Source organism: Lutzomyia longipalpis, chromosome 1 (genome assembly GCF_024334085.1).
Source record: "Lutzomyia longipalpis isolate SR_M1_2022 chromosome 1, ASM2433408v1".
Classification (NCBI taxonomy): domain Eukaryota; kingdom Metazoa; phylum Arthropoda; class Insecta; order Diptera; family Psychodidae; genus Lutzomyia; species Lutzomyia longipalpis.
In genome coordinates, this window is record NC_074707.1 from 42548100 (window position 1) to 42570919 (window position 22820).

Here is a 22820-nt window from a genome sequence, read left to right on the forward strand (position 1 = left end):
ATATTTCAGCTTTTCAAAAATTTCTCCTTAGGAATTCTTATGCTAAAATAAAAAATCTGTTTGAATTTTCTTGAATAATTTTGTCTTTTTTTTTTAAGTTTTTATTAGTACAATAAAGAACGAATTTATAACAAGAACAAAAGTGAATAAACTCCTTTAGATTAAGCTCATTACGCTGTTCACAAAAATGGCGTTGAAGAAAATTGGTAATTCCATTTAAGAGGATTTTCCTGATTATTAAGAATCCCCCCTGGACAGTTTAGACGACTTTCTATACCTTTCTAATCTCACCAAATGCCATCAATGCTACCTAACAAGCTTTTTTTTCTTCTTCATTTCCTAACAACATAATGCCAACACATCCCAACAAAAGCAACACAAAATTGAATTCTTCTCCCCTATATGATATTTTTCTTTTCAATCAAAATTAATTTTTCCCTCTACGTGTCGAATCTATCTATGTGGGGCTTGTTGTAAATGAAATTTCGAATGTTTCTCGTGCAAACAAGTAGATCAAGCAAAAAGAATTGGGGCAGGAAAAGCCTCATATGAGGAAAAATTGTGCGTGTGCGGCAGAGTCTCATTAGTGGGTGTTTTTCCCTGAAATTGTCTTCAACTTCCTGTATGTGCACCACCGTTTCGACCCCCCACTGAAGACAAAGATGAATGGAAGGCTCCATATGAAAAGCCCAGAGGCGTACTAAGGTACTACAATACCAGACACACAGACACGGTGTGAAGATGCGAGCCCTCCCGTATGAGGGTTTGGGAAAATTGATGAGTGAAAATTCCTCGAAAAGAGGCATAACTACCGATAATTACTGGCTGCCATCGTCTTTATCCGCACCGCCACACCATTCCACCAGAAATGGAATATAACACGAGCAATTTATGTCTCTTCTCATCGTCTCCATAAATCACATGCGGGGGAATTACCATTAATTAATCGACTGAAACTTCTTGCGTCTCAAGTTGCGGGCTTTTGAATGGCACAAGATTCATCTGATCCACCCTAGGAGAATGTCAGGGAAATTGACTTCCACTGCGGGCTACTTTCCATATAGTTGCTTGCTACCTACATACTCTACTAAATCTTCTCTGTGGCATATTATGGGAGAAAGTTTGCATTAAATACCGCATCGATTACTTTCGAAACCCACACTTTCCACCCTTTTGACCATATACTGGTCACCCCCATCACCTCTCCTTGCTCACCAAACCCGCATTTCTCCTTTGTTCACTTTGAAAATTAATTTAATGTGATCCCCCGAAGACTTTACTACTCAATGGATTAAACTTTAAGATTATGCAAATCAATTCGGTTTGAGAATTAAATTCTTAAGGTCTTGAATTGTCTTTTTCCATCATTAAAGTTAAGAATTCTCATGAAATTAATTTTCTTTGAGAATTTCTAAATTAAAAGTCTGAGAAATGAAAGATGAACAAACTTATTTGAGCATTCCAACAATATTATGGTTTATTATTGCATTCAACATGAAATTCTTTCAAAAGAACTTTTTCGTAAAGTTAAGCTTTGTTCTGTTTATTCTGTGGTTTTTGAAGTTTTAAGGAATTCAATAAAATTATTTTAATGAAAATTCTTAAGTTTTCTCTTTGTTTAAATTAAATTAAGGCTGTGTTTGTTGGAAAAACCATTTAATTTTCATAATAAAACTTCTTATTAGGTATTTTAGAACAACCTATCAAACTTTTCCAACTAGTTTTAATGATTTTCAAACTTCCCCCTCCACCTGAATATTTTGCAACATAGAATGCCTAACGCCATTAGCACCTATGTGCAGTGTTGCAAATTTTCTCAGAATAATTTATTAACACATTCGCTGAACTTATTCCTCTCAAAATAGTTAAAATTCATATATTGCTTTCCATCTCAATAAGAACCCATGTTATTCGAAAGCTTATAGAGTGCGGTGTTGCTGAAGGAGTTCCTCTGCAGACCCCAAAAGCGGATAAAATGAAAAGCTCTCACATACTTTTCATAATTTCAAATAACTTATAAGCTTTTGTTTAGAAAATGAGAATTTATTGGTAGATAAAATACCTTTTGCTTTGTCTATAGAATAATTTAGCGCAAGATGGGGGTGAAGAAGAGAATGTTGATGTGAGAAAACATTGAAAACGTTCCTCTAATTACCGACCATTAGCGATAAACCTTGACTCACACCCATATGGCCCAAAAAATAGGAGCCAAAGGGGAAGCAATAAATTGGCCCCAAATGTAGGAAATGAATGTGTTTTTATTCCCACCCCCCTTTGGGGGGAAAACTTTCGTGAAAAAGTTCACATTTGTGGCGAAAAGGATCTCCACACACACACATATACAAACTTTCGAAAGGTGCTTAGGCACATGGTCACAAATTTATTAGTTTTCCTTCCTTTGCGTCTCTGTGAGAAAACTTGTAACGTGTAGAGGCGTATAAAATTATTATATGAAAAGTAAACTGTTTGTAAGTTTCCCTTTTAAGTTTTCCGTATGAAGAGTATTTTTTAGAGAACAAAATAAAATTGAGGAAAGAAGAGAAAGTTTTTAAGCATTAAAGAATTGCTTCGACGTTCCATTTTCAGTTGCTTTTGATGTTCAAATAGTGTGAGATACTTCTAGACTACGCACAAAGCTGTAAAAAATTATCATTTAAATCAACGACAATATTGGATGATTCTTTCAGTTTCTAATGCGTAAAAAAATCGACGAATTTAACCAGAATAACCGGAAAAATATGCAAAACGTGAGAAATACTACCTAACTACGTATTCTTTTTACGATTTACGAAATTTTTCTCGTAATTTTCTCGTTTTGCAAAAAATTAAGAAAATTTTTGATGAAAACATTATGGATCAGTCAATTTGCCTGTAAGTGATTTTATTTATTGCATATCGCGTAAAAATCAATTCCTGCATTAAACCGGTTCTTTACGTATTTAGAAAAGCTTCCTAACCAAGGAAAAGAATTTTCCCGTAAAATATGAGTAAATTAGACAAATATAAAAACCAACTAGATAAATCAAAATTTTCTCAGCTTTTCTTGACAATTCAGTCCGTCGAACTCTATTGTTTCATAATCAATTCTACCTTCTACCCCTAATTTCATTTTGATCCTTCTCTCTGTAATTTCTGTGTTGTGTGCTACTGATGCATAATTTGTTTCGATCCTTGCAACAACGAGAGATTGGTTTGTGAACAAACAACGCTCATGGAAAAGCATAATTTCTAAGCTCCCAACCATGAGCATGAAATTGAACAATAATGTATAATCACATCTCCTTTCTGCATCCTGCACCGATACGGAAGTTCCATTAATTTCCAAACGCAATATTTTATGTTTTTTTTTTGTTTCTTTTATTTCTCTTTACATATCTATAGTTATTTTTATATATAATTAAAGTACATTTATTAATTCAATATCTTTCAGCATCATGAAAAAATATACGTTATATTATTTCAATCAATATAGAAAAAGTCCTTGTAATTTTTTTTTACTTCTTAAAACTTTATCGTTCTTTTATCTTTTTTTTTCTTCAATATTTTTATTTTTACGCAACATATTGATGCAAGTTTTCAATTTTTATTATTTTGCTTGTTTTTTTTTTATTTATATATATATTTTTTAAAACCTTCTCCATCAGAGCCCATAACAGTCTTGTATTTTATTTAAACAGTTTTGCATTTTAATTATTTATTTCTGTGTATTTTTTTGTTTGTTTTAAGTTTATAATAAAATGTTGATTGTGAATAAATTGTATATAATAATATATTTTATTAATAAATGTTTATTTTGTTCATTCTAATAAAAATGATTTTCTTTTTTTTTTCAATATGATTTGGGTATAGGGCAAAATTTCTTTTGCTTTGACACAATTTCTTTACGATTTTGTTGGTTTTTCTTTTTTAGATAAGAAAGATTTTCTCTTGTTTTGTAATTTTTCTCTATTCTGAAAATCAGTGGGATTATTTTTAAAGGAGAAAATATGATCCCTTTTTCCGCACAAAAAAAAATCTTTAAAAAAAATTGTGGAGGTTCTATTAAATGTCATACAAAACTTGTTACGTCTCATTGTAGTAAAATTTCATTGAACTGCAAAATGAAGGGAATTTCATTTGAAGGAAAGAGAATTTGAAAAATTTTTTACTCATTTTCGTGGTTCCAAATTTATTTTTTGTCAAAAGAGATATTTTTGATGCACAAGAAGTGAAAAAAATAAAGTAAAACTTTGCAGGAGAAAACGGAACATCTCGCGCTTAAAAAGTAATCAAATGAGAGACGTTCTGAATGATGGACACAACAAGGAGGTAATGCAAGAAGAAAGAACTTAAATAAATATTATACTTATACTTGTACATTAAAAAAAACTTTTCATTAGGATAGAAAATAGAAAATTTGTGCCGACATTATTTGCACAATATCAATACCAACTAATTCACAAGAAGAGCTTTAAGAGCTTTTTTTTTAAATTATTTCTTTGCCGTTTCTCCTGCACGATGCATTTAAAAAGAAAAAGAGGAAAAATGTTATCCATATAAAACTATGTTAACACGAAGAAAAAAAATATATTTAACATAAATATTGTGGTTCGTTTTCTCATTTCTCATTCTCATTTGTAAATAATAAATCATAATGTTAGGTCGTCATTAGATTTTATTTTTTGGAAAGAAAAAAAAAGTTGTTAATTCATTTATTTTTTGTTTTCAAAAACATATTGAAATATCTCTTCATTCTCTTGTCAATTTATACGTATTATTACAATTAAAAACTCTTATATAGGTAGTTATTTTTTCATCATATCTCTCTTTTTTTTCTTTCTTCAATTTACTGATCTCATCTGTTAATGGGTTAATTATTTCTTTTTTTTTTCTTTTAAATATTACTTCATTATGTGCTTTTTTTTTTCTTCTTTCTTAATCTCTTTTTTTTATCAATCATCATTTCTATCGTACTTAAAAAAAATTGTCAATTTTTCTTTTACCAATTTTAAGAGCAATTAATCTAGCTCATAATGAAATAAAATAAAAAATTGGAGAAAAGATAAAAGAAATTTTAATTGTTAAATTGGTTTAAAAACAGAAAATCATAATATATCATTATTGGTATGAAAAATCTTTGAACTGCAATTTTTTTTTAGGTTTTTTTTCATATTTTTTGTCGCATTATAAAACTCATTTGAAAAACAATCAAAAAATTCTTTGATTTCGATATAAAAAAAAACAAAATATTAATGAAGCATCCTTCTTTGCAATAAATCGGTCGCTTGTCTAAAATTCTCAATAATTCTCTTTTTTTATATTTTTGTTCTCGATCTCTTTTCACTATTTCAAATTTTTTTTTTAGCAATTATTTCAAAATAAAAAAAATCTCCGTGGAGATTTTTTCTTCTCACCGCTTTACTTCTTTGCTATTAATCCCACCTTCTTTTTAAAAAAAAAAATTCTTGATTTTTCTTCTTTTCATTTAGTTTAAAGAAAATAAAATTGATTTACACTGCTGTGACGTCAGTGGTCTCAATTCTATTTAGATCGTTTTTATTATTGCGCTCCTGATTGTTCATCTTCATGACTTCAACGCGCAATTCAACCTCCTCATTCTCAACACTCACCTTCAGATTAGCCAGGGAGTTGAGGAGATCTTCGGTAGCCTGCTCAATGTCAGTGGCTGGTTTGTGGAAATACAAGAAACATCTTCCGTCTGAAAGGAAAGAAATTTTTATTTTATTTCCGAATAATTTTCTTTCATTTTTTTTAAAAGATTCTCCTTTTCAATGAACTTACTTTTCCAAGAGATAAAATGTGGATTGCAACCACGTTTTCGAATCTCCTGCTTGATGTCCTTCACTCGGATATTTTTGGAGATATTTGTAACTTTAATACAAATATTATTGCTGTGATCAGTTCCTCGACGACGATCCCCAGCTGGCTTATCCGGATTCTCCTGCCCACCATTCTGATTGTCTCTCTCGCTCTGTAAAATGCATTGAAAAACAAAAGTAATCGCAACAATTTACCCACAAGAAACAAACTAAAAAAAAAATTGTCAAAAACTTACACGACGTCTTGGAAATTTCCTACGTGGGCGTCGATTTCGTTGATTTTCCTACAAGAAAAAAAAATATAAAATAATTATTCACAGCTGAAGGCACATCGTCATCCATTTCACTGTGTCATAAAACATGCATCAAAAATTAAATTTATCGATGAGTAAAAAAGATACTAACGTTATTATCGCCATTATTCTCAGAATTGCGCGGCTTACGAGTGCGTCGCATGAAACGCTTATTCCGATTCTGACGAGGCTTGCGATTTGTCTCAACATCAGTATCTTCGGACTTGAGCTCAATCACCTTGCCCGATCTTTTAAGAAGATAAAATGAAAACAATGAGAAATGCAATAATTGTTCTTTTGCACAATATTTAAAGCATTAGATCACTTACGCCTCCTCCTTCTCTTTGATGACTTTGAGCACGGGCACAATGCCTAGACGACGATTCGACAGCAAATGCCATTCAATACCCTGTGGACGCGGAAGGCGCTTTGCCACACGGATCACCTCCGTGGGTGTCACAATCATATCCACAGGTACATCGTAGCTCTTGAACAGATCCGTCGGTAAGCTCTCTGAGACCTACAATGCAGAAAAAAATGTACTGGTAAGCTGACCAAGCTTACGAGAGCTGTGTTTCTTTCAGTGTACCAATCTTGTGAGAGCAAACTAGAACGCGAATTAATTTAAATACGCGCAAAGTCGGGAAAGGTTGAAAAGTCATACCCTAAGAAATGTTTGGAAGGCCATATCTCGAGAACGGATCCATAGATTTTCATAAATTTTTTTTTGTTTGAAAGGTCTTGAAGTCAGCTATAACATATCGAAAAATGAAAAAAAATTATGTCGCCATTTTCGAAAAATTCGAGTTCGAAATTTTCGAAAACTTTGTTTTTCATTTTAGCGCCTCTTGCGGTCATTTCTCGAAGTTGCAATGTTCTAGACATTTGTAGGGTTTCACGAAACCTTTCATTTGCGCTTGAGGTGATCAAGATCGGACTTGTAGAACCCGAGATATGACATGCCAACTTTGGAAGGCTATATCTCGAGAACGAATCCATAGATTTTCTTCATTTTTGGCATGGAGCTAGATAATATAGTCAGCTATAACATATCAAAAAATGAAAAAATTTATGTCGCCGTTTTCGAGATATTCATCGAAAACTCATCGAAAATTTTGTTTTTCATTTTTGGCCCCCTAGCGGTCACTTTTAAAACTTCGGATGTTCTAGAGAGTTGTAGGGTTTCTTGAGAGCTTTCATTTGACCCCGGGTTGATCAAAATCGGTCAAGCCGTTTTCGAGTTATGGTCGATTTTCGATGAAAAATTGTGGCGGCCATATTGACTAAACGGCTTGACCGATTTTCGAAAATGAGGTATCGTTGGAAAGCTCTTGATGGCCCCTACAAAATATAAAAATTTCAGATTTTTAGCTATTATAGGGGCTGAAATATAGCGAAAACAAAATTTTGAGGTTATTCAAAATGGCGGACGCAGGGGTGGGGGGGTGGATTTGACCTCATAATCGGATGTCTTCCAGTCGATATTTTAACTTTGCCGTTTACCGCAAGTCTCTATCTATCACCGTTCTCTCGCAATTCAGTGTTATACTACGGACGGCCGGCCGGACGGCCGGCCGGCCGGAAAAATTTTTTTTTGACGCATACGTTTTTTGGAATGTGGGGACCCTAATTCGTGCTCATACCAAGTTTGAGCCCGATCTGACGACTTTCGATTTTGCTCGGTACACAAAAGCTGTGTCTGAAAGAAACACAGCTAAAACAAGAGAGGCGTTGATAAGCATTCGCATACGTTGCATTTTCATGAGAATTCGCAACATGAAAAACACACAAAAAAACATTAAGAGATAGACGGACCTGAGCATCGTGGACCGTTGTCACGATTAGGGTGTCATTGGTGATAACTCCACAGTGCACGAGAAGCGCAAAGTCCAGATCCACGTAGCCATTCCCCTTGCCAATTCGACGTCCATCTCTATCCACCGCAACAGATCCAATTACAATCATATCCAGCTTCAAGTCCGTGTCATGAGCTTCAGGAAAAAATGCAATTAAATTGAAGATTATTTTTTTACTTAAAAAACTCATTTTGTTGGGAAAATTGTATTTCTAAGCTTGGCTTTAGGTTTGCGGAGGATTTTCCCATTTTAGCGTAATCACGATTTGATTTGTGCGATCAACGCGCGAGTTGGTGGGCAATCAGTGAGAGGTATTGTATTGGAGTGTACGATATGAGAAATATTTCAGAGCGAGTTATTAATGTAAAATACCTGACAATGAGATACCAATTGTCATAGCCAGGTACTACGATTCAGACTTATGGGGTGGGTCCGTCCGTACGACCCCATGGCCGACGAGCAACTGAGCCAACCGTACTACGGTGGTTGGGAGAAAGAGTCACCTTAAGACTCCCGCCAACCCCACACTCATAAGCCAATCTGTCCTATACCATGACAGTTAGTACCAGCGGTACTACATTCGGCCATTCCTGACTTTTGTGACGTCCTCGGCACAAGCTAGGAAAAGCAAGACAGATTGACCGAATTTTCCCGTGATCTTCGACCAGTATACTTCGCAATGAATGCGATAACAACTGCGGTCCTTTGTATAGAGTACAAGTCTGTATTAGACAACAACTCTTTGCACAAACTGAAGATCATATCAAAATGTTCCTAATGGAACCGTACCTGATAGTCCAAGTACACAAGGGTTCTGTTTGATTTAGTACGCCAGTGCACATGACACAAAATCATCACACCCATGAACCTACAGAAGGTTCTCTCAACACAGCTTTCGCCATGTTACTTGTTTCTCATGGAACATATGTCTAGACTTAGCTTACCCAGTTCCAGGAACCGTAAGCTCGTTCCATAGAGACTAGTGTCTCCGAGAAACCATTCGCCGTATGACTAACTATCAAGAACCTTGGACCTTAACCTTGGATTGATGTTAATCAATACGACATTTAAGGTTTTCAACGTAACAGGCCCACCATGCAAGCATGATGCCTCTCCGCGAAAACCTATTCGTCATGCCTTATCTATACCAGTAGCATTTACTCACAGACTCATGAATTTGTCCATCCGATCAACGACAACTCATGATTGTTGTCTTTAGTATTAACTGGTTGCATAGATACATGACCTGAATGTCTTGTCTAGCTTACAATGCGTCCATTGATCGCCCAGACCTACATTCCTATTCATCCATTCTACCATATCTATTGAGGCGTCAGATTGATAACCTTGCCTCATCATAATGGTTCTATGGATGCTTGAAGAGCCAGTTTATCACAGTATTTCTACTGAACACATAAACAGAGTGAATCGCTCTTCCATGTGCACAAATGCACCTCTCTTCCTTGTTACCTCACTATGCGAAACAACCATTTCAGAGAACTTCCCTTCGCCCAGGTATCAAATGCTGTGAAAAGCATCGCTCAGAAGAGAAACTATTTTTACGACATAATGCCACTTATCCGTTTCACTAACATTACGAGCACTAATTCTATGCTTCCCAGTGAAACAAGTTCTCCATGCACACTAGCACATCTATTTTCCTCTCCGATACCCTATTGTGACCGAAACAATAGAAACAGATTTCCTTCTTCTTGAGTATCCAGTGCTTCTGTACATCGATCCGAGGAGATCACTTCACGCTACACTATTCATTAGCCTTTGCCACTTGTCACTCTCTAACTACCTATGCTTCACAGCATACTTTGACTTGTGGAACCGCTGACTCCCGTAGACGTATCCAGAAATTCCAAATTATCACTCCCACGACTACATTGAATCTAACCACATTTCCGAACTTATACATTCTGGTGTCAATTCATAATTACTGAAGTGGACTTATTTCCTATTGGACTTTCCCTTGTGACTCTTCCTACGCACAAAACCCTCAATTCTTTCCCCTCCTTTTTCAAAGAATCTCAGAGAGTCTCCTGACGATTGTTTGAGATCTGTGCACTCTTTTGAAGTTTCCAACCTTGATAGAATTTAACCTTCAATTAATGTTACGTTGCATCAGAATTCAACCCTTTGAAATTTTCATCAAAATATTTTCTCTATTATTTCAAATTTCCTGAAATTTCCATGAAAATTTCAACCTTTTCCTACATAATTCTTATGCAACACGAGACTCTTTTTTTTTATTCTTTATTATTTTTTTTTCCTAACTCGCTGAAAGAAAAACTTGCCAATTATTTCATTTTTTTCCACATTGCACCAGAATTGTTTTTTATCGGTTTTATCGGGTTCCATCTGAGATGACTTTCCCGGCCTAAAACTTTACAAACCAGGAATAATTTCTACTATTTTATTCCTCAACAACTGTAAAGCAATCTTGCAATTAAATTCTCTTAAAATAACATGTTAAATGTTCATTTCATACATAAACACAAACAACACATTAAGAGAATATCAGGGGGTTGAAAAGCGCTTTTCAGGGTTAAACATTGAAATAATTTCAATAACATCAGAATAACCAATTTGGAGAATACCACTCTCCAATCTAAGAAAATACTTGCGATTTTCCATTTTATTTTTTTTTCCTCGCATGTTTGTGCATGCACTCCTTTTGCTGCATCCTGTGCTCACGCACCCCGCAGCCAAACTCAGCTTCTCTGCTGTCGCTGACTTCGCTGGTGTGTGAGTGTGTGTGTGTGTTGCTGGAGGCCTCGATGACGTTGCCACTCACGCTGCTGCTCACACACACACGCTCTCGCCGTGCCTGCGCACGCCGCTTCAGCACACACACACACTTTTGCGCATGAAAAATCCCGCATGAAAATGTCATTTTTTTTTCACTCGCGGCGATTTTTCCTTTGCGAAAACGTTTTTTCGCATCAAAGGAAACCACGACGGAACTTCCTATGCCCCGAAAAAGCCCCACGAAGGACTTTTTTCCGCACACATTTCGCGTCTGGCAAACACAAAAATTGCCCAAATGTCACTTTTTCGACACGATTTTCACGGCTTTTGCGACGTGTTTTTCCCGCATTTCGCTACTTTTCACAACGGGGAAACTATTACTTAGCACTCACGGGTGCTACAACGCGATTTTCTACGTCGCGAAAGTCCCAAAACGGAGGACTTTTTCCGCGAATTTCACCACGTGACGTCAAGGTGACGCCATGAAATTTTCACTCGCGATTCTTGCACAAATCACTTACTTTTTGACGCGTTCCACTTCCGCGAACGTTATTTGGGCTAATCCCACTTCTGAATTGTAAAATACCTGACAATGAGATACCAATTGTCATAGCCAGGTACTACGATTCAGACTTATGGGGTGGGTCCGTCCGTACGACCCCATGGCCGACGAGCAACTGAGCCAACCGTACTACGGTGGTTGGGAGAAAGAGTCACCTTAAGACTCCCGCCAACCCCACACTCATAAGCCAATCTGTCCTATACCATGACAGTTAGTACCAGCGGTACTACATTAATCGCAAATTAATCTTTTTGTTTGCTTTCAAATACCCACGGATTAACCAATTATTGCAGTTGGAAGAATCAATGCATTGAAATTCTTTACTTTGATCTAACCCAGATATGCTGAGCGTAAACGTTATGCTTCGATTAATAAAAAAATATATTTCTTTTTTTATAAAGCTAAATTTTTAACGAATAATTCTTTTTTTTTTATTAATTTTTAATTAATAAATTGAATATTCTATTCAAAGAAACTATGCACTTAGGCTCTACCAGATAGAGTTAAGGAAGAGTTTAGCTCTAGCCAATGAAATCACAGCATCTCAGTTGAAATATCAAATAAGAGGAAGAAGAATAAGAGATTCTTTCTGATTGGTTGATCAATTTAGCCAGAGTTCTAATTTGTTAATTCCTATTTGACTTTGCATTGCGAACTTCTATGCAAAGTTAATTTAAAAAGATTAATACAAATTCACGTAATTAAAAAAAAACCTTGAGAATATCTAAAAATTAATTTGATTACATTCACAACATATCCGCTGTGTTATTAGCCCTATTAGCTAATTTCTATTTCTTTTGCTATTTCCGGTTTTATTTTTACCAAAAAAGAAATCTAAATTAGATTCTATGCCTCATTGGAAAAATATTTTACCCTGAACCAGTTTTAGGTGGTTCACTCTAATCAGTAACATAAATTTGGAATAAATAGCCCCGAAAATCCCATGGATATTTGCCTTTTAGGCTCATGTTGTTTATAAATTTTCTTCTAATCAAAATAAATCCTCCAGCATTTCGTTAACATAAATGAAGTAATTAAATAACTAAACATGTTCGAGGGGAGAGATTTTCAATACTTTTTCCCATCAATATCATTTTGAACATATTGCATTTCAACTATGTTGTGTGATTTATTTATAAAACAAAACATTATGCAAACAATGATCGTAAATTGCAAAAGACAAACTTAGAAGAAAAAAAATGTTCTCAAGAATAAATTAAGAACGGGTATGTGAATCATTTTCCTTTTTTAGCAACAAAATTCTCTGGTGAGACCTTCAAACTTTTCTCTATTTAGGGGTCATTTTCCACCACATGGAAGTGGGGGGGTTCCTTAAAAATAAATTGAGAGAGAAGATAAAATAATACTCACTGATTTCCTGACCATTCTCACGGAGTCCCTGTGGGCGAATGAGTTGCTTCTGGACTGTAAGATCGGCATCAGCTGGTGCTTCGATCTTTGCCAGGAGGGCAGTGGAGTCGCGCACTGGGGACACAAAAAGAGGCTTCCCAGCGCCAAGTGCCAGCAGTTTGATGGGTTCCTGCGGCTTATCCGTGTTGATCTTCACTCTTTCTGCATTTTTTTAAGGTCAAATTGGGAAGAAAAAATTCACAATTTAGGGCAAAAATGCTCAAAAAGGGGCCACTCCCTGAAAAATATTCTCCCCCACAGGGAATCTAAAAGAGTAAAGAGAACTTACGGGCATTCTTGAACTCCTGCGTATCAGCCAGGAGGGCGGCGGCCTTCTCGGCCCCCACAAAGTTCGTAATGCGATTGTAGACGTAGTTCGTGTGAGTTGCGGCTTTCTGCTCGAGGAGCTTCTTCCATACTTGGACACGAATTGACCTCTTGGTGATCTCTTCACCTGCAAAAATTCCCACTATGCATTACTTCCGGTCCCATTGCACAGCCCCAAACACCTCCGGAAGCACCCAAGCTGGCGAGGTGCCGCGAAAAATGCCCAAATGCGCGAAAAACAAAAACACGCCTCGTGTTTCGGGGTTACCGAATTTTTCATTGCGGTCTGGGTGCGCTCTTTTTTTCACGCCCATTTTCCCCCCAAAATCCCCCATTTCCCACCCGAATTCCACCAGCGCCCAATGCAGGGACCCCCAGGGGTGTACTTACTCTTCGGGATGTCCCCATTTTCCTTTGCAGGCTCCATATTTTCCGGATTTTCTTTGCTGTGAAAAAATGACAGCCACTGATTTTTACCAAGCTGCGAGAAAACTGCAAGAAAGCTGCGAGAATACTACGAGAAAGCTGCAAGAAGACGTTCACACACACAACTATACATTTATCGCACACGTCACACACACATGTGTGTGCTTCACGGAAAAAGAACAATTTTTTGCGTAAAAAAAATGTCACTAAATCACGCAAAAGCTCGCCAACCGGAAGTGATTAGAGCTGCCCAGAAGGATGCTTTATTCCTGGATGACATCACTGGACGTGTTGAAGAACTCATTGAATGCCTGGCACCGTCTCGTCGACTGAGACTCCCGGAAAATTTAGCAAAGTACATCGCAGGAAGCTTGTACTATGGCCTGAGTACCATCTTTCGCCTCCAGACACTTGGTGAGGAGTACACAGGGATGATCCAGGTTGACAGCCGCTACCGGGAGCTCCCCCAGAGGCATGTTCAGCTCCTCACCTACCTCCTAGATGTGTGTGGAGAGGAATTTGCTCGTCTGCTGCTGCAAAAAATTGAAACTGGAATCTCTCGCCAGGAAGATTTGGTTCCCGAAGCAAAGGAGAAGATTCTGGTGTTCCTAAGGCACCTCAAGGATTCTCTGCCCTTGTGGAAGACTGCCCACAGAGCTTGGTTCTACATCTTTGCGGGGAAATATCATATATCAAAGAGAATGACTGGAGTCAATTATCTCCTCGTGAGATACTGGATTAACTCCACAATGTCAATGAATGCCTATAGAATCCTTGGAATTATTACCCTCCTGCAATTGGGAATTGCCTTCTTGAGATCCACAAAATCCCTCAGTGATGAATTATCGCGGATTAAACCAAATGAAGGAGCTCAGAAGCAAAGATCAGTGGACCAGGGAGTTGTACAGTCATCCAAGATGTGTGTTCTCTGCCTGGAACCTAGGAAGAATACATCCTCAACACCCTGTGGCCATCTCTTCTGCTGGCACTGCATTATGGACTCCCTGGAACAGAAAAGCCTCTGTCCGGTGTGTCGAGAACCTCTTGAAAGGCGCTCCGTTGTCCCTCTTGCCAATTATTCCTGAAACTAAGAAATCTTGTGATCTGTTGATAATTTTTTTTTCTTTTGATAAATAAAGCAGCCTTTAATGTTACATAATCCTCATCTCTATACGGAACAATCGGAACAATAAAGCGATATATCTACGTGAGAGTCCATTAAAATACTGAAAATTCCTCTCGTGGAATTTAGCGAATTGCCTGAGACATGTGAAGTGGAGTAAGCATGAGTTCCAGTTGAGCATCTTTGAAGTTTGCACCACGGAGATTTGCCTCCTGTAGATCACTTCCGGACAAGTTGCACTTCTCCAGATCAGCACCAGCGAGGATTGCAGCACGAAGATTGCAATTTTTCATGTTGGCATTCTTCAGATTTGCCACACGAAGATTAACTCCTGCCATATTGCTACCCTCCAGGCAGGCTCCTTTGAGATTGACTCCCTCCAGATTACTGCGACTACCAGTGGGATCCTCAAAGTTGCACTCCTGCAGATTGGCACCCTCCATATTGGCACAGAGGGCTTTGAGGGAGATCATCTGAGCATACGACATGTCCGCATGAGAGAGATCACAGCGCTCCAGACAGCAATTTGTGAGATTGGCATGCGAAAGATTACACCGCGACAAGCAGGCGTACTTGAAATTGACTTTTCTCAGATCCAACCGTCGAAGATCAGCCCCAGAGAGATTAATTCCCTGGAAACGCAGCTCTGACAGATTGCACGTCTGAATGATTGCCTTGACAACATCCCTCCGAGTCAATGGAGCATCAGATGTAATATTGAGCCTCCGGACGGCATCTTCCAGCTGTGGAATGACACTCTCCACCCCAAAGAAACGGGCTTCTTCGAGAATTCCCTGAGGATTGATGTTGGTGTCGTAAACCAACTGCCCACTCCGCAAATAATTCACAATCGGTTCAAAATATTTGGGACTTCTGTCAATGAGATAGGCACCTTGTTCATCCTTATCACTAGGATCCATAGCACCATCCTGAGAGAACATCCTGGACAGCATTCCTGGCTCTTTTGTCAGTGTTGTAAGAGAAGTCACAAAAATCTTCCCACCTACGTTTAATTTTATCCATTTGGGGAGTTTCTTGGCTACTTCATCTGCCTCGATTACTGTCCTGCTTCCACATGGTGTATCACTCATTTCCTTGCCCTTCCTGATACGATTTTCCTGTTTTTTCTGTGAAAAATCTCCAACTCTGTTTACAATTTCGCGATGTCAATACAACATAACCTCACTAATGAAAATATGAACATAACCAAAATAACCTCAATCTTGGGAACGGAAGTGGTCAGGAAAAACACAAAAGTTGCCCTATTTATGGGGTTTCTTAGTTGAAATAACTAAAAATAAGTATTTAAGCGATATTTCAAGATGAGCAGAGCTTTGCTCTTGAGATGTTATCCAGCTTACCGGCGTAATTTCCAACTAAACAACCAAGTGAGATTGCTGACAACATCAAGGATCCCCAATCCCGATAAAACTGATCAAAAAAACCATCAAGGAGGATGGAATAGAAACTCTACAAGTTGGACAATCTGTGGTTTAGCGTTGGGACTTTTATCTAGTATTATTGGAGCTAATAACTACCTCCAGAAGAGGGATGACGTAAGCCTCTTCCCGAGAGTCCTGGCAGCGACTGTGATGAAGCAACCCAGTCGCCGGAAGGAGTTTAATGTAATTGCAGAAGTTGTGGAAATTGCAGCTCCAGCTGTGGTGTACATTGAGATCAAGGATACCAGAAGATACGATTACTTCTCCGGGCAACCGTTGACTGCTTCAAATGGTTCTGGATTTATCGTTGACGCAGATGGGTTGATCCTCACCAATGCTCATGTTGTTATCAATAAACCCTACAGTCGGGTTCAGGTGAAGCTAGCAGATGGAAGGACGTTCCCTGGGGTTGTTGAGGACGTAGATTCTGTGTCAGATTTAGCCACCGTAAGAATTTCCTGCAAAAATTTACCAACAATCAAACTTGGTGAATCATCGAGTTTGAGATCAGGCGAATGGGTTGTCGCCCTGGGGAGTCCCTTAGCTCTCAGCAACACAGTCACAGCAGGAGTTGTGAGTTCCACACACAGAGCTGCCGATGAACTGGGATTAATGGGTAAAACATACATCTCATATAGCAATGGAGATTATTTTGCTGATCTTTCAATTATTTCTTCCAGGACGTGACATTAACTACATCCAGACAGATGCAGCCATTACTTTTGGCAATTCTGGAGGACCTCTCGTGAACCTCGACGGAGAGGCAATTGGAATTAATTCCATGAAAGTCACTGCCGGGATTAGTTTTGCAATCCCAATTGACTATGCGAAGGATTTCTTGAATCGCAACAAAGAGAAGGTTCGACGTGGTGGCCAGCAAGCTACTCCACCTCCTCGGCGATATATGGGCATCACGATGATCTCCATTACGCCGGATATCCTTCAGGAGTTGCGACATCGTAGTCACCCTGTACCGAATCACATCACAAATGGGGTGCTGGTGTGGAAGGTAATTCTGGGATCTCCAGCTCACACTGGAGGGCTCAATCCCGGGGATATTGTGACGGAAATTAATGGGAAACCAGTGAAGTCATCTTCGGATGTCTATGAAGCTCTCAAGGATGCTGGGAAGGACATTACTTTGGTGATTTATCGTGGCCTCGAGAAGCATCAAATTACTGTCCGTCCAGAGGATCCAGAGTAAGGACAATAGGGATTGCAAGGTAAGGAAAAGATCGCATTTTTTCTTACAATAAAATCCAATTTTATTGATAAAAGGAATCATTTTGAATGATCATGCAATAAGAATTTTCATCAAAACATCCCCCAAAATAACTCATTTAAGAAATTCTCTTATCTTGATAAGGTTTGATAAGAAGTTTCTATTTGAGAAAAGAAGGAAGTGACCAAACACTTCACCTGCATTTTATCTGGACAATTTGAAGCAAAAATTCTGAATTTTTAACAACGTTATCACTTTATTTGGTCGTAGATTAGATTAATATTTTCTTCTCTCTCAAACTTTATCTGTCTTATCACATTAGGACTCTTTGCCTTATAAAATTTAAGTAGTATTAAGCAGGAAAAATTCTGTTTTACAGATTTTTAAGTCATCAAAAAGTTTTTAAAATAATAAAGTTTTGATGAAAATCCTTCCGTGCCTCCTTCCCTTTATCCTTAAAAAAGAAAAACTCTTCACAAACTTTTGGGATCTCTCACACAAAGAGATTCACTTGGGGTGGGGATCCAGGAGCTTCCCAATTTACGTATTCACTCAATCCCATTCCCATTGACGGCGGCTGTATTGTGGTGCTTGTAGAAAACTTCGTAGTTTTTGGCATAGTCGCGTGGGAGATTGAATTCAATGGCATCAGCGGCCAAATAGGTGGCTCCCAGAGCCATATTCTGAGTCAGTCGCTTTAGGGTGAGTCCGTAGCTAATGGAGGTCGTATTCATTTCCTTGATAAAACCCATTTTGAGGAGATCCCAACTCATCCACACTGATCCCACACAGACAATACTCAACTCTCCGCTTCGGACGAGTTCTTCGCTAACACGCGGAAGTAGGGCTATGATGGATTTGGCCAGGAGTTTCCCAGCATCCATGAAGAGTTGCTGACACAGGCGATCTCCGTCATTTGCTGCCTTGGCCAATTTCAGACACAACCCCGCAAAGAAGGGTTTATCGAATTTAGCGTAGCAATGATCGAGAAGATCAAGACGCGTCTCAACGCTAAAATGTTCCTTCATTAGCTGCCAAACGGTATTTGTGGGATGAACGCTTTTTACAAAATTATCCTGATCATCAAAGACAATTTTCATTGCTCTGTGAGAGATCCACCAGGCTGGAAAAGAAGAACAAAAGCCCATTTTCCTTCAATCCTTAATAAGGTATCCCTAAATTTCTCATCTTACCACTTCCTTCGTCTCCCATTATGTGACCCCATCCACCACAATTGTACACAGATCCATCGGGATTGCGTAGTAGGGCATTTGATCCGGTCCCAGAGATGAGAACCAGCCCACCTAGGGGGGATACCGTTGCAATGCTACCCACTGTATCACTACAAACAACGTAGTTCTCAGCTAAACTCGGACAAGAGTTCTTCAGCTCAGCTTCCAAACCCTTATTCGTAGCCTCCTGCTCACATCCGCTCAGGCTCAATCCCAAACACTTTAGCTTCAGCGTTTGAGGAATATTGGCCGCAGATTTAGCCTTCGTGGCCATTTCAGCAATACGTCGAGCACACTCAGGGATACCAACCATCCAGTGGTTTGTCCCTGGGCCAACGACGGATGCCACAATGCCACCCGTTTCATCGCAAATAATCAACTTTGAGTGTGTTGCACCACTGAAAAGTGTGTGAGAATTTTATTAAAAAAAAAGAAGCGTTCTAGGGCACATTTAAAATGAGTTATATGGGTGAGGAGAATACTGTCTGCGCGCGAAATCATTTGCAAGACAAACAAGGAAAATTTCCATAAAAAAGTCATTAAAGAAAAATTTTGTGTATACAGCGGTATGCAAAATTGTTTATTTTTCTTTTGCAAAATACGTGAAATAGAATTTTTTCTCTTTTTTTTTGTAAGAGAACTCTAGGAGAGAATCCTTTAGAATAGTTGTGCGAAATCCTATCATTCTTCAGATTTTGTAGTCAATAAATAAGAATAAAACAGAAAAAATTGAAAAATTAATGAATTAAAAAAAGGAACGTAAAAATATTAAAATCAAAGAGTTTTAAGAATTAACAGAGGAGAGAATAGAACCTAGAACCCTTCGGCTATCGCCGTTCTTTGTAAACGTTTAAGCTAAATTTTTGATAGAGAACCTTTTCTTTAAATTCGATAGTTCCAAGGAATTTTTAAAGAATTTGATAAAAGATTTATAAAACTTCATAGATCCCATAAAAATTCAGGAAAATTTTTTAAATTAATAGTTAAATAGGTAAAGAATTATCGTAAGAAAAACGTTAAATTCTCAATTAAAATCAAAAGAGCATGAAAAGTTTCTTTTTCGATATTTTAATGAATTAATAAAACAACATATAACTTATTTGTGCGATAAGTAACTGAAAAGCAATTAAAGATTTTTTGCCTTAATGCAAAATGTTGTAAAAAGCCTTTTTTAAAGCATTTTAAAGAAAAAATGAAAAAAAAATAATTTCCCAAAAAATCGAGATCAAAATCTTTCATTTTTCCTTCTATCATTAGTGAATAGAAATTTTTCTTTCAAAAGGCAACAGGATAAGTTCTGGGTCATATGCGGTTGACCTAAGATTCTTTTTAGTCTTACACGTTTTAGGTTGAATTTATTTTAGATTTTTTAAATTTATTTTATAAAAAAATGTTTTGTTTTTTTTTCTTTATTTCGGGTTCTATCAAATTGGATGAATTCCCCGAAAAGATATTTTGCAAATCAAATTATTTTTATTCGACTCAAATTAATTCTAATTTACATTCTAAATTCTTTATTCGTTTTTTTTTCCTAATTTGTCGGAATTAGGAAAAACCAATTTGTGGAACATTTTAGCTCTTTAGTGTTACATGTTTTGCTTTTAATGAGATGCACAAACTAATGAATTGGAGTGCGTGAATTTCCAGTAAAATGCGATTCGCGGATTTCAAGGCAAACGAGAATCTTCACCGAGTTCCTTATCACTTGACCGAGTGAGTGAGTTTTGCTTTGGGGGCAGGCGAGGGGGTGCGTTCGAGACACTATTTGTCCATCTTTCTCGCAAACTATATGGCAAATTGATGTCAAGGATATATTCATTAGACGCAATTTCTTCGTGTCAGGAAATGCAGAAAAGTATTTATTGGTTCTCACCCTCTCCTTTGCATTGCTTCTTGAAATTTATTGCATAAAAATTGCTCCCTTCTCGAGAGAATAAATTGATGTCAAGGAATTTAATTGGGGTGAAAAACAGGGAGGAGAATATTTATGTAGTTTTTTTCTGTAAATAAAAAATGAATGATTGAGGGGGATATTTATAAATTCTGGATAATTTAATTGGCCAATTGATTGGCTCATCATATCGTAGAGTTTTTTTTTTTGGAGAGCTAGAAGAAAATTTAAAATTTTAATTGAGAGATTCTTCGCGGACTTTGGATTTTGCATCACTCTTATTGTGCGATGAACTAAATGCGAGAATATTTTTTTAGCGATAGTGCGGCATTGCAAAACACAGCAGAATGTTGTGAAATTTAATCTTTTTTTTTCCTCTCTATGCGTGGAAAATGCGCTCTGTGATAAGCGGACTGTTTTTTTTTATTTAATCTTTAATGCTGTGTTATTAATTTATTAATTTATTGTGGATGTCTTGCTGCGTTTTCCATTTTGCGGTGCTTTTGGAAAATCTCTAGATTGGTGTCGCGTGTGTTTGGGGCAGGTGTTGTGGTGGGTAATTAATTGAATGGATATTACTGGAGTTTCTTGTTTGTCTCGTTGGGCTAGTGGGAAAGAGCGGGTATAAGATACTCCATCATCTCCGGAGGATTTGGAGCGTGGAGAAGCCGTGTTCAATCACAATCGTCAAGTTCATTGACCAATCATCTGACCACGTGTTTTATTTGTAAGTCAGTCATCTCACTGACCAAATTTTGTGGTTGAAAAATTTATTGGTCCACAAACCCACTTTTGCGATCAAGCGCGATCAGCCGGGGAAGATGTTTTGCTACTCACCCCTCGACTCCACCAATGTATGTTGATGTCATTGCGCATAGATTGCGGCAGAAGAACATAAAATAGATCCAACAGGAAGTCCTCAGGAACTTTTGCTGCTCTCACTTGGATTTGCTAATTAGGTCTAATAACGTTTTCAGAGAGCACGAAATTTTCTTTTTCTTTTAATTAGTATTTTCACACACTTTTCACCCAAAAGTGCCTCAACGAAAAAAATCACAGAGAGATCACGTACACGTAGGCACTCCCTGAATTCCACCGGAGACTCCTGCTGTGATCTCTCACAGGTGTTTCAACCAGCTAATTGCGCTTATTGTACTCCAAAACTGAGAGAGAAGTGAGAGCACGTACGGGCTGTGTGCCGAGATCCAAGTGACTGCTGCTGGAGGAATGTGACTCCGTGGCGAAGTGCTTGTAGTGAATGGCTGTGTGACTCTTCGTGCCACTTCCACTCACCCGAACCCACAGCTCCAACAATCTTCGGCTCCACTGGTTGTTACTTTCACTGTAACTTCCGTGCAAAATTCTCCACGCTTCACCCCACCCACAAGGCTATCCAGGTAAACATATACACCGTGCCACAGATTCCCCCAAAAATCCTCCTACTCTTCCTACTTCCAAAGCTGATCCCTCCGTGCTCAGGTAATCTTCCGGGATGTAAATCTCTCTGAGATTTTCTGATTCTATTTCATTACTTCTTATTGCGTTAAGGTCAAGTTCTCTTGGAGGCTTGTACGACTTCCCCAAATCTCACTGACCTTGATTCCAACGGCGAGAAATCAGCAAAAAGAGGCATACAAAATAAATTCGCGACGGATGGTGTGTGTGGCGATATCGCAATTACCCCGCAATCCGCAGCTTCACGTCATTTTCTTCCTCACACACCCCTCACATCAGATTCATACGGGCTTTCCCAGGAGCTGCATGATTCCCGGAGAAAGGATTAAAATCTCAGGCACAAAAACAAGCCGGAAGGAACATTTCTAGCACGGATTTCGCCCACTACCGCAAAGCATCTGATACGGTACAACATGACGTATGGATTTGCATGGGACATGTTGTATGACATTCATATGACATGTCTTATTTTTTTTCATGTCTTTCATGTGACTTTTTTTTTAACTTGGCGCCCTAAATGTAGTTCCAAAAGCCACCACTTATTTCTAGCACTTTTACTTTAGGAGAAAATGAGATGGATGCATTCCACAGCTATCCGTCTCCCTCACACGATCAGTTTTTCGCAATTTTCCCGCGTTTTCCGCCAATTTTTCCGGCCGGAAATAGTTTTTTGCAATTATAAAGCGATGCCGCGTCGATTGGCATCGCTGGTTTGAAAAGTTCGCGAAAATCCATTTCTGGGAAAAAAAGTCCGTGTAAAATCCCCAACCGTCAAAATTTCCGCGGGCTCCAAATTCCGCACTGAGTGGCTTCCCGGGGGCTGTGGAGCACCCGCAGGTACTCGAGGAGCCCCAAAAATGTGTTTTATGTCCAAAAAATTGGATAAAAAACAAGAAAATTGCAATTTTTGGCAAATTAATTTGGATTTTCCGTTAAAATTACAACCACACTGAAGAAATCACAAAAAATCAGCATTCTTGCAGATTCGCCGTTTAAATTTAAATC

General features: G+C 38.0%; 6 protein-coding genes across 6 annotated transcripts in view; 3 read left to right on the forward strand and 3 right to left on the reverse strand.

Moving 5' to 3' along the window:
- Positions 1-22820, forward strand: part of LOC129787458 (fork head domain-containing protein FD4-like) — a 416355-nt gene that overhangs the window by 154637 nt on the left and 238898 nt on the right. The window lies entirely within an intron of this gene.
- On the reverse strand, positions 3614-13604 carry LOC129787436 (methenyltetrahydrofolate synthase domain-containing protein). Its single transcript, XM_055823011.1, has 9 exons — positions 13415-13604; positions 12987-13151; positions 12659-12859; positions 7928-8103; positions 6442-6632; positions 6225-6360; positions 6056-6103; positions 5782-5971; positions 3614-5698 (listed from the first exon to the last, which is right to left on the reverse strand). The coding sequence occupies exons 1-9, from the start codon at positions 13449-13451 to the stop codon at positions 5490-5492; spliced, it is 1353 nt and encodes a 450-aa protein (XP_055678986.1). The 5' UTR covers positions 13452-13604; the 3' UTR covers positions 3614-5489.
- On the forward strand, positions 13590-14535 carry LOC129787456 (peroxisome biogenesis factor 10). Its single transcript, XM_055823040.1, has one exon. The coding sequence runs from the start codon at positions 13606-13608 to the stop codon at positions 14533-14535; it is 930 nt and encodes a 309-aa protein (XP_055679015.1). The 5' UTR covers positions 13590-13605.
- Positions 14565-15664, reverse strand: LOC129787455 (BTB/POZ domain-containing protein KCTD9). The gene has a single exon (XM_055823039.1). The coding sequence runs from the start codon at positions 15662-15664 to the stop codon at positions 14699-14701; it is 966 nt and encodes a 321-aa protein (XP_055679014.1). The 3' UTR covers positions 14565-14698.
- LOC129787442 (serine protease HTRA2, mitochondrial) lies at positions 15896-17296 on the forward strand. The gene is made up of 2 exons (XM_055823020.1): positions 15896-16631; positions 16696-17296. The coding sequence occupies exons 1-2, from the start codon at positions 15896-15898 to the stop codon at positions 17217-17219; spliced, it is 1260 nt and encodes a 419-aa protein (XP_055678995.1). The 3' UTR covers positions 17220-17296.
- Positions 17256-22257, reverse strand: LOC129787449 (N-acetyl-D-glucosamine kinase). The gene is made up of 3 exons (XM_055823029.1): positions 21198-22257; positions 18431-18867; positions 17256-18360 (listed from the first exon to the last, which is right to left on the reverse strand). Exons 1-3 carry the CDS (start codon positions 21254-21256, stop codon positions 17786-17788), a joined length of 1071 nt encoding a protein of 356 aa, XP_055679004.1. The 5' UTR covers positions 21257-22257; the 3' UTR covers positions 17256-17785.

Coding starts and splice junctions, on each gene's coding strand:
- LOC129787436 (XM_055823011.1), bottom strand. CDS start 13,451: ATGGAGCCTGCAAAGGAAAATGGGGACATCCCGAAGA. Junction 13,152..13,414: donor AAATGGGGACATCCCGAAGA/GTAAGTACACCC, acceptor GAATTTTTGCAG/GTGAAGAGATCACCAAGAGG. Junction 6,633..7,927: donor CAACGGTCCACGATGCTCAG/GTCCGTCTATCT, acceptor TCTGCATTGTAG/GTCTCAGAGAGCTTACCGAC.
- LOC129787456 (XM_055823040.1), top strand. CDS start 13,606: ATGTGTGTGCTTCACGGAAAAAGAACAATTTTTTGCGTAAAAAAAATG.
- LOC129787455 (XM_055823039.1), bottom strand. CDS start 15,664: ATGAGTGATACACCATGTGGAAGCAGGACAGTAATCGAGGCAGATGAA.
- LOC129787442 (XM_055823020.1), top strand. CDS start 15,896: ATGAGCAGAGCTTTGCTCTTGAGATGTTATCCAGCTTACCGGCGTAAT. Junction 16,632..16,695: donor CGATGAACTGGGATTAATGG/GTAAAACATACA, acceptor TATTTCTTCCAG/GACGTGACATTAACTACATC.
- LOC129787449 (XM_055823029.1), bottom strand. CDS start 21,256: ATGTTCTTCTGCCGCAATCTATGCGCAATGACATCAACATACATTGGT. Junction 18,868..21,197: donor TACATTGGTGGAGTCGAGGG/GTGAGTAGCAAA, acceptor CACACTTTTCAG/TGGTGCAACACACTCAAAGT. Junction 18,361..18,430: donor AATGGGAGACGAAGGAAGTG/GTAAGATGAGAA, acceptor CTTCTTTTCCAG/CCTGGTGGATCTCTCACAGA.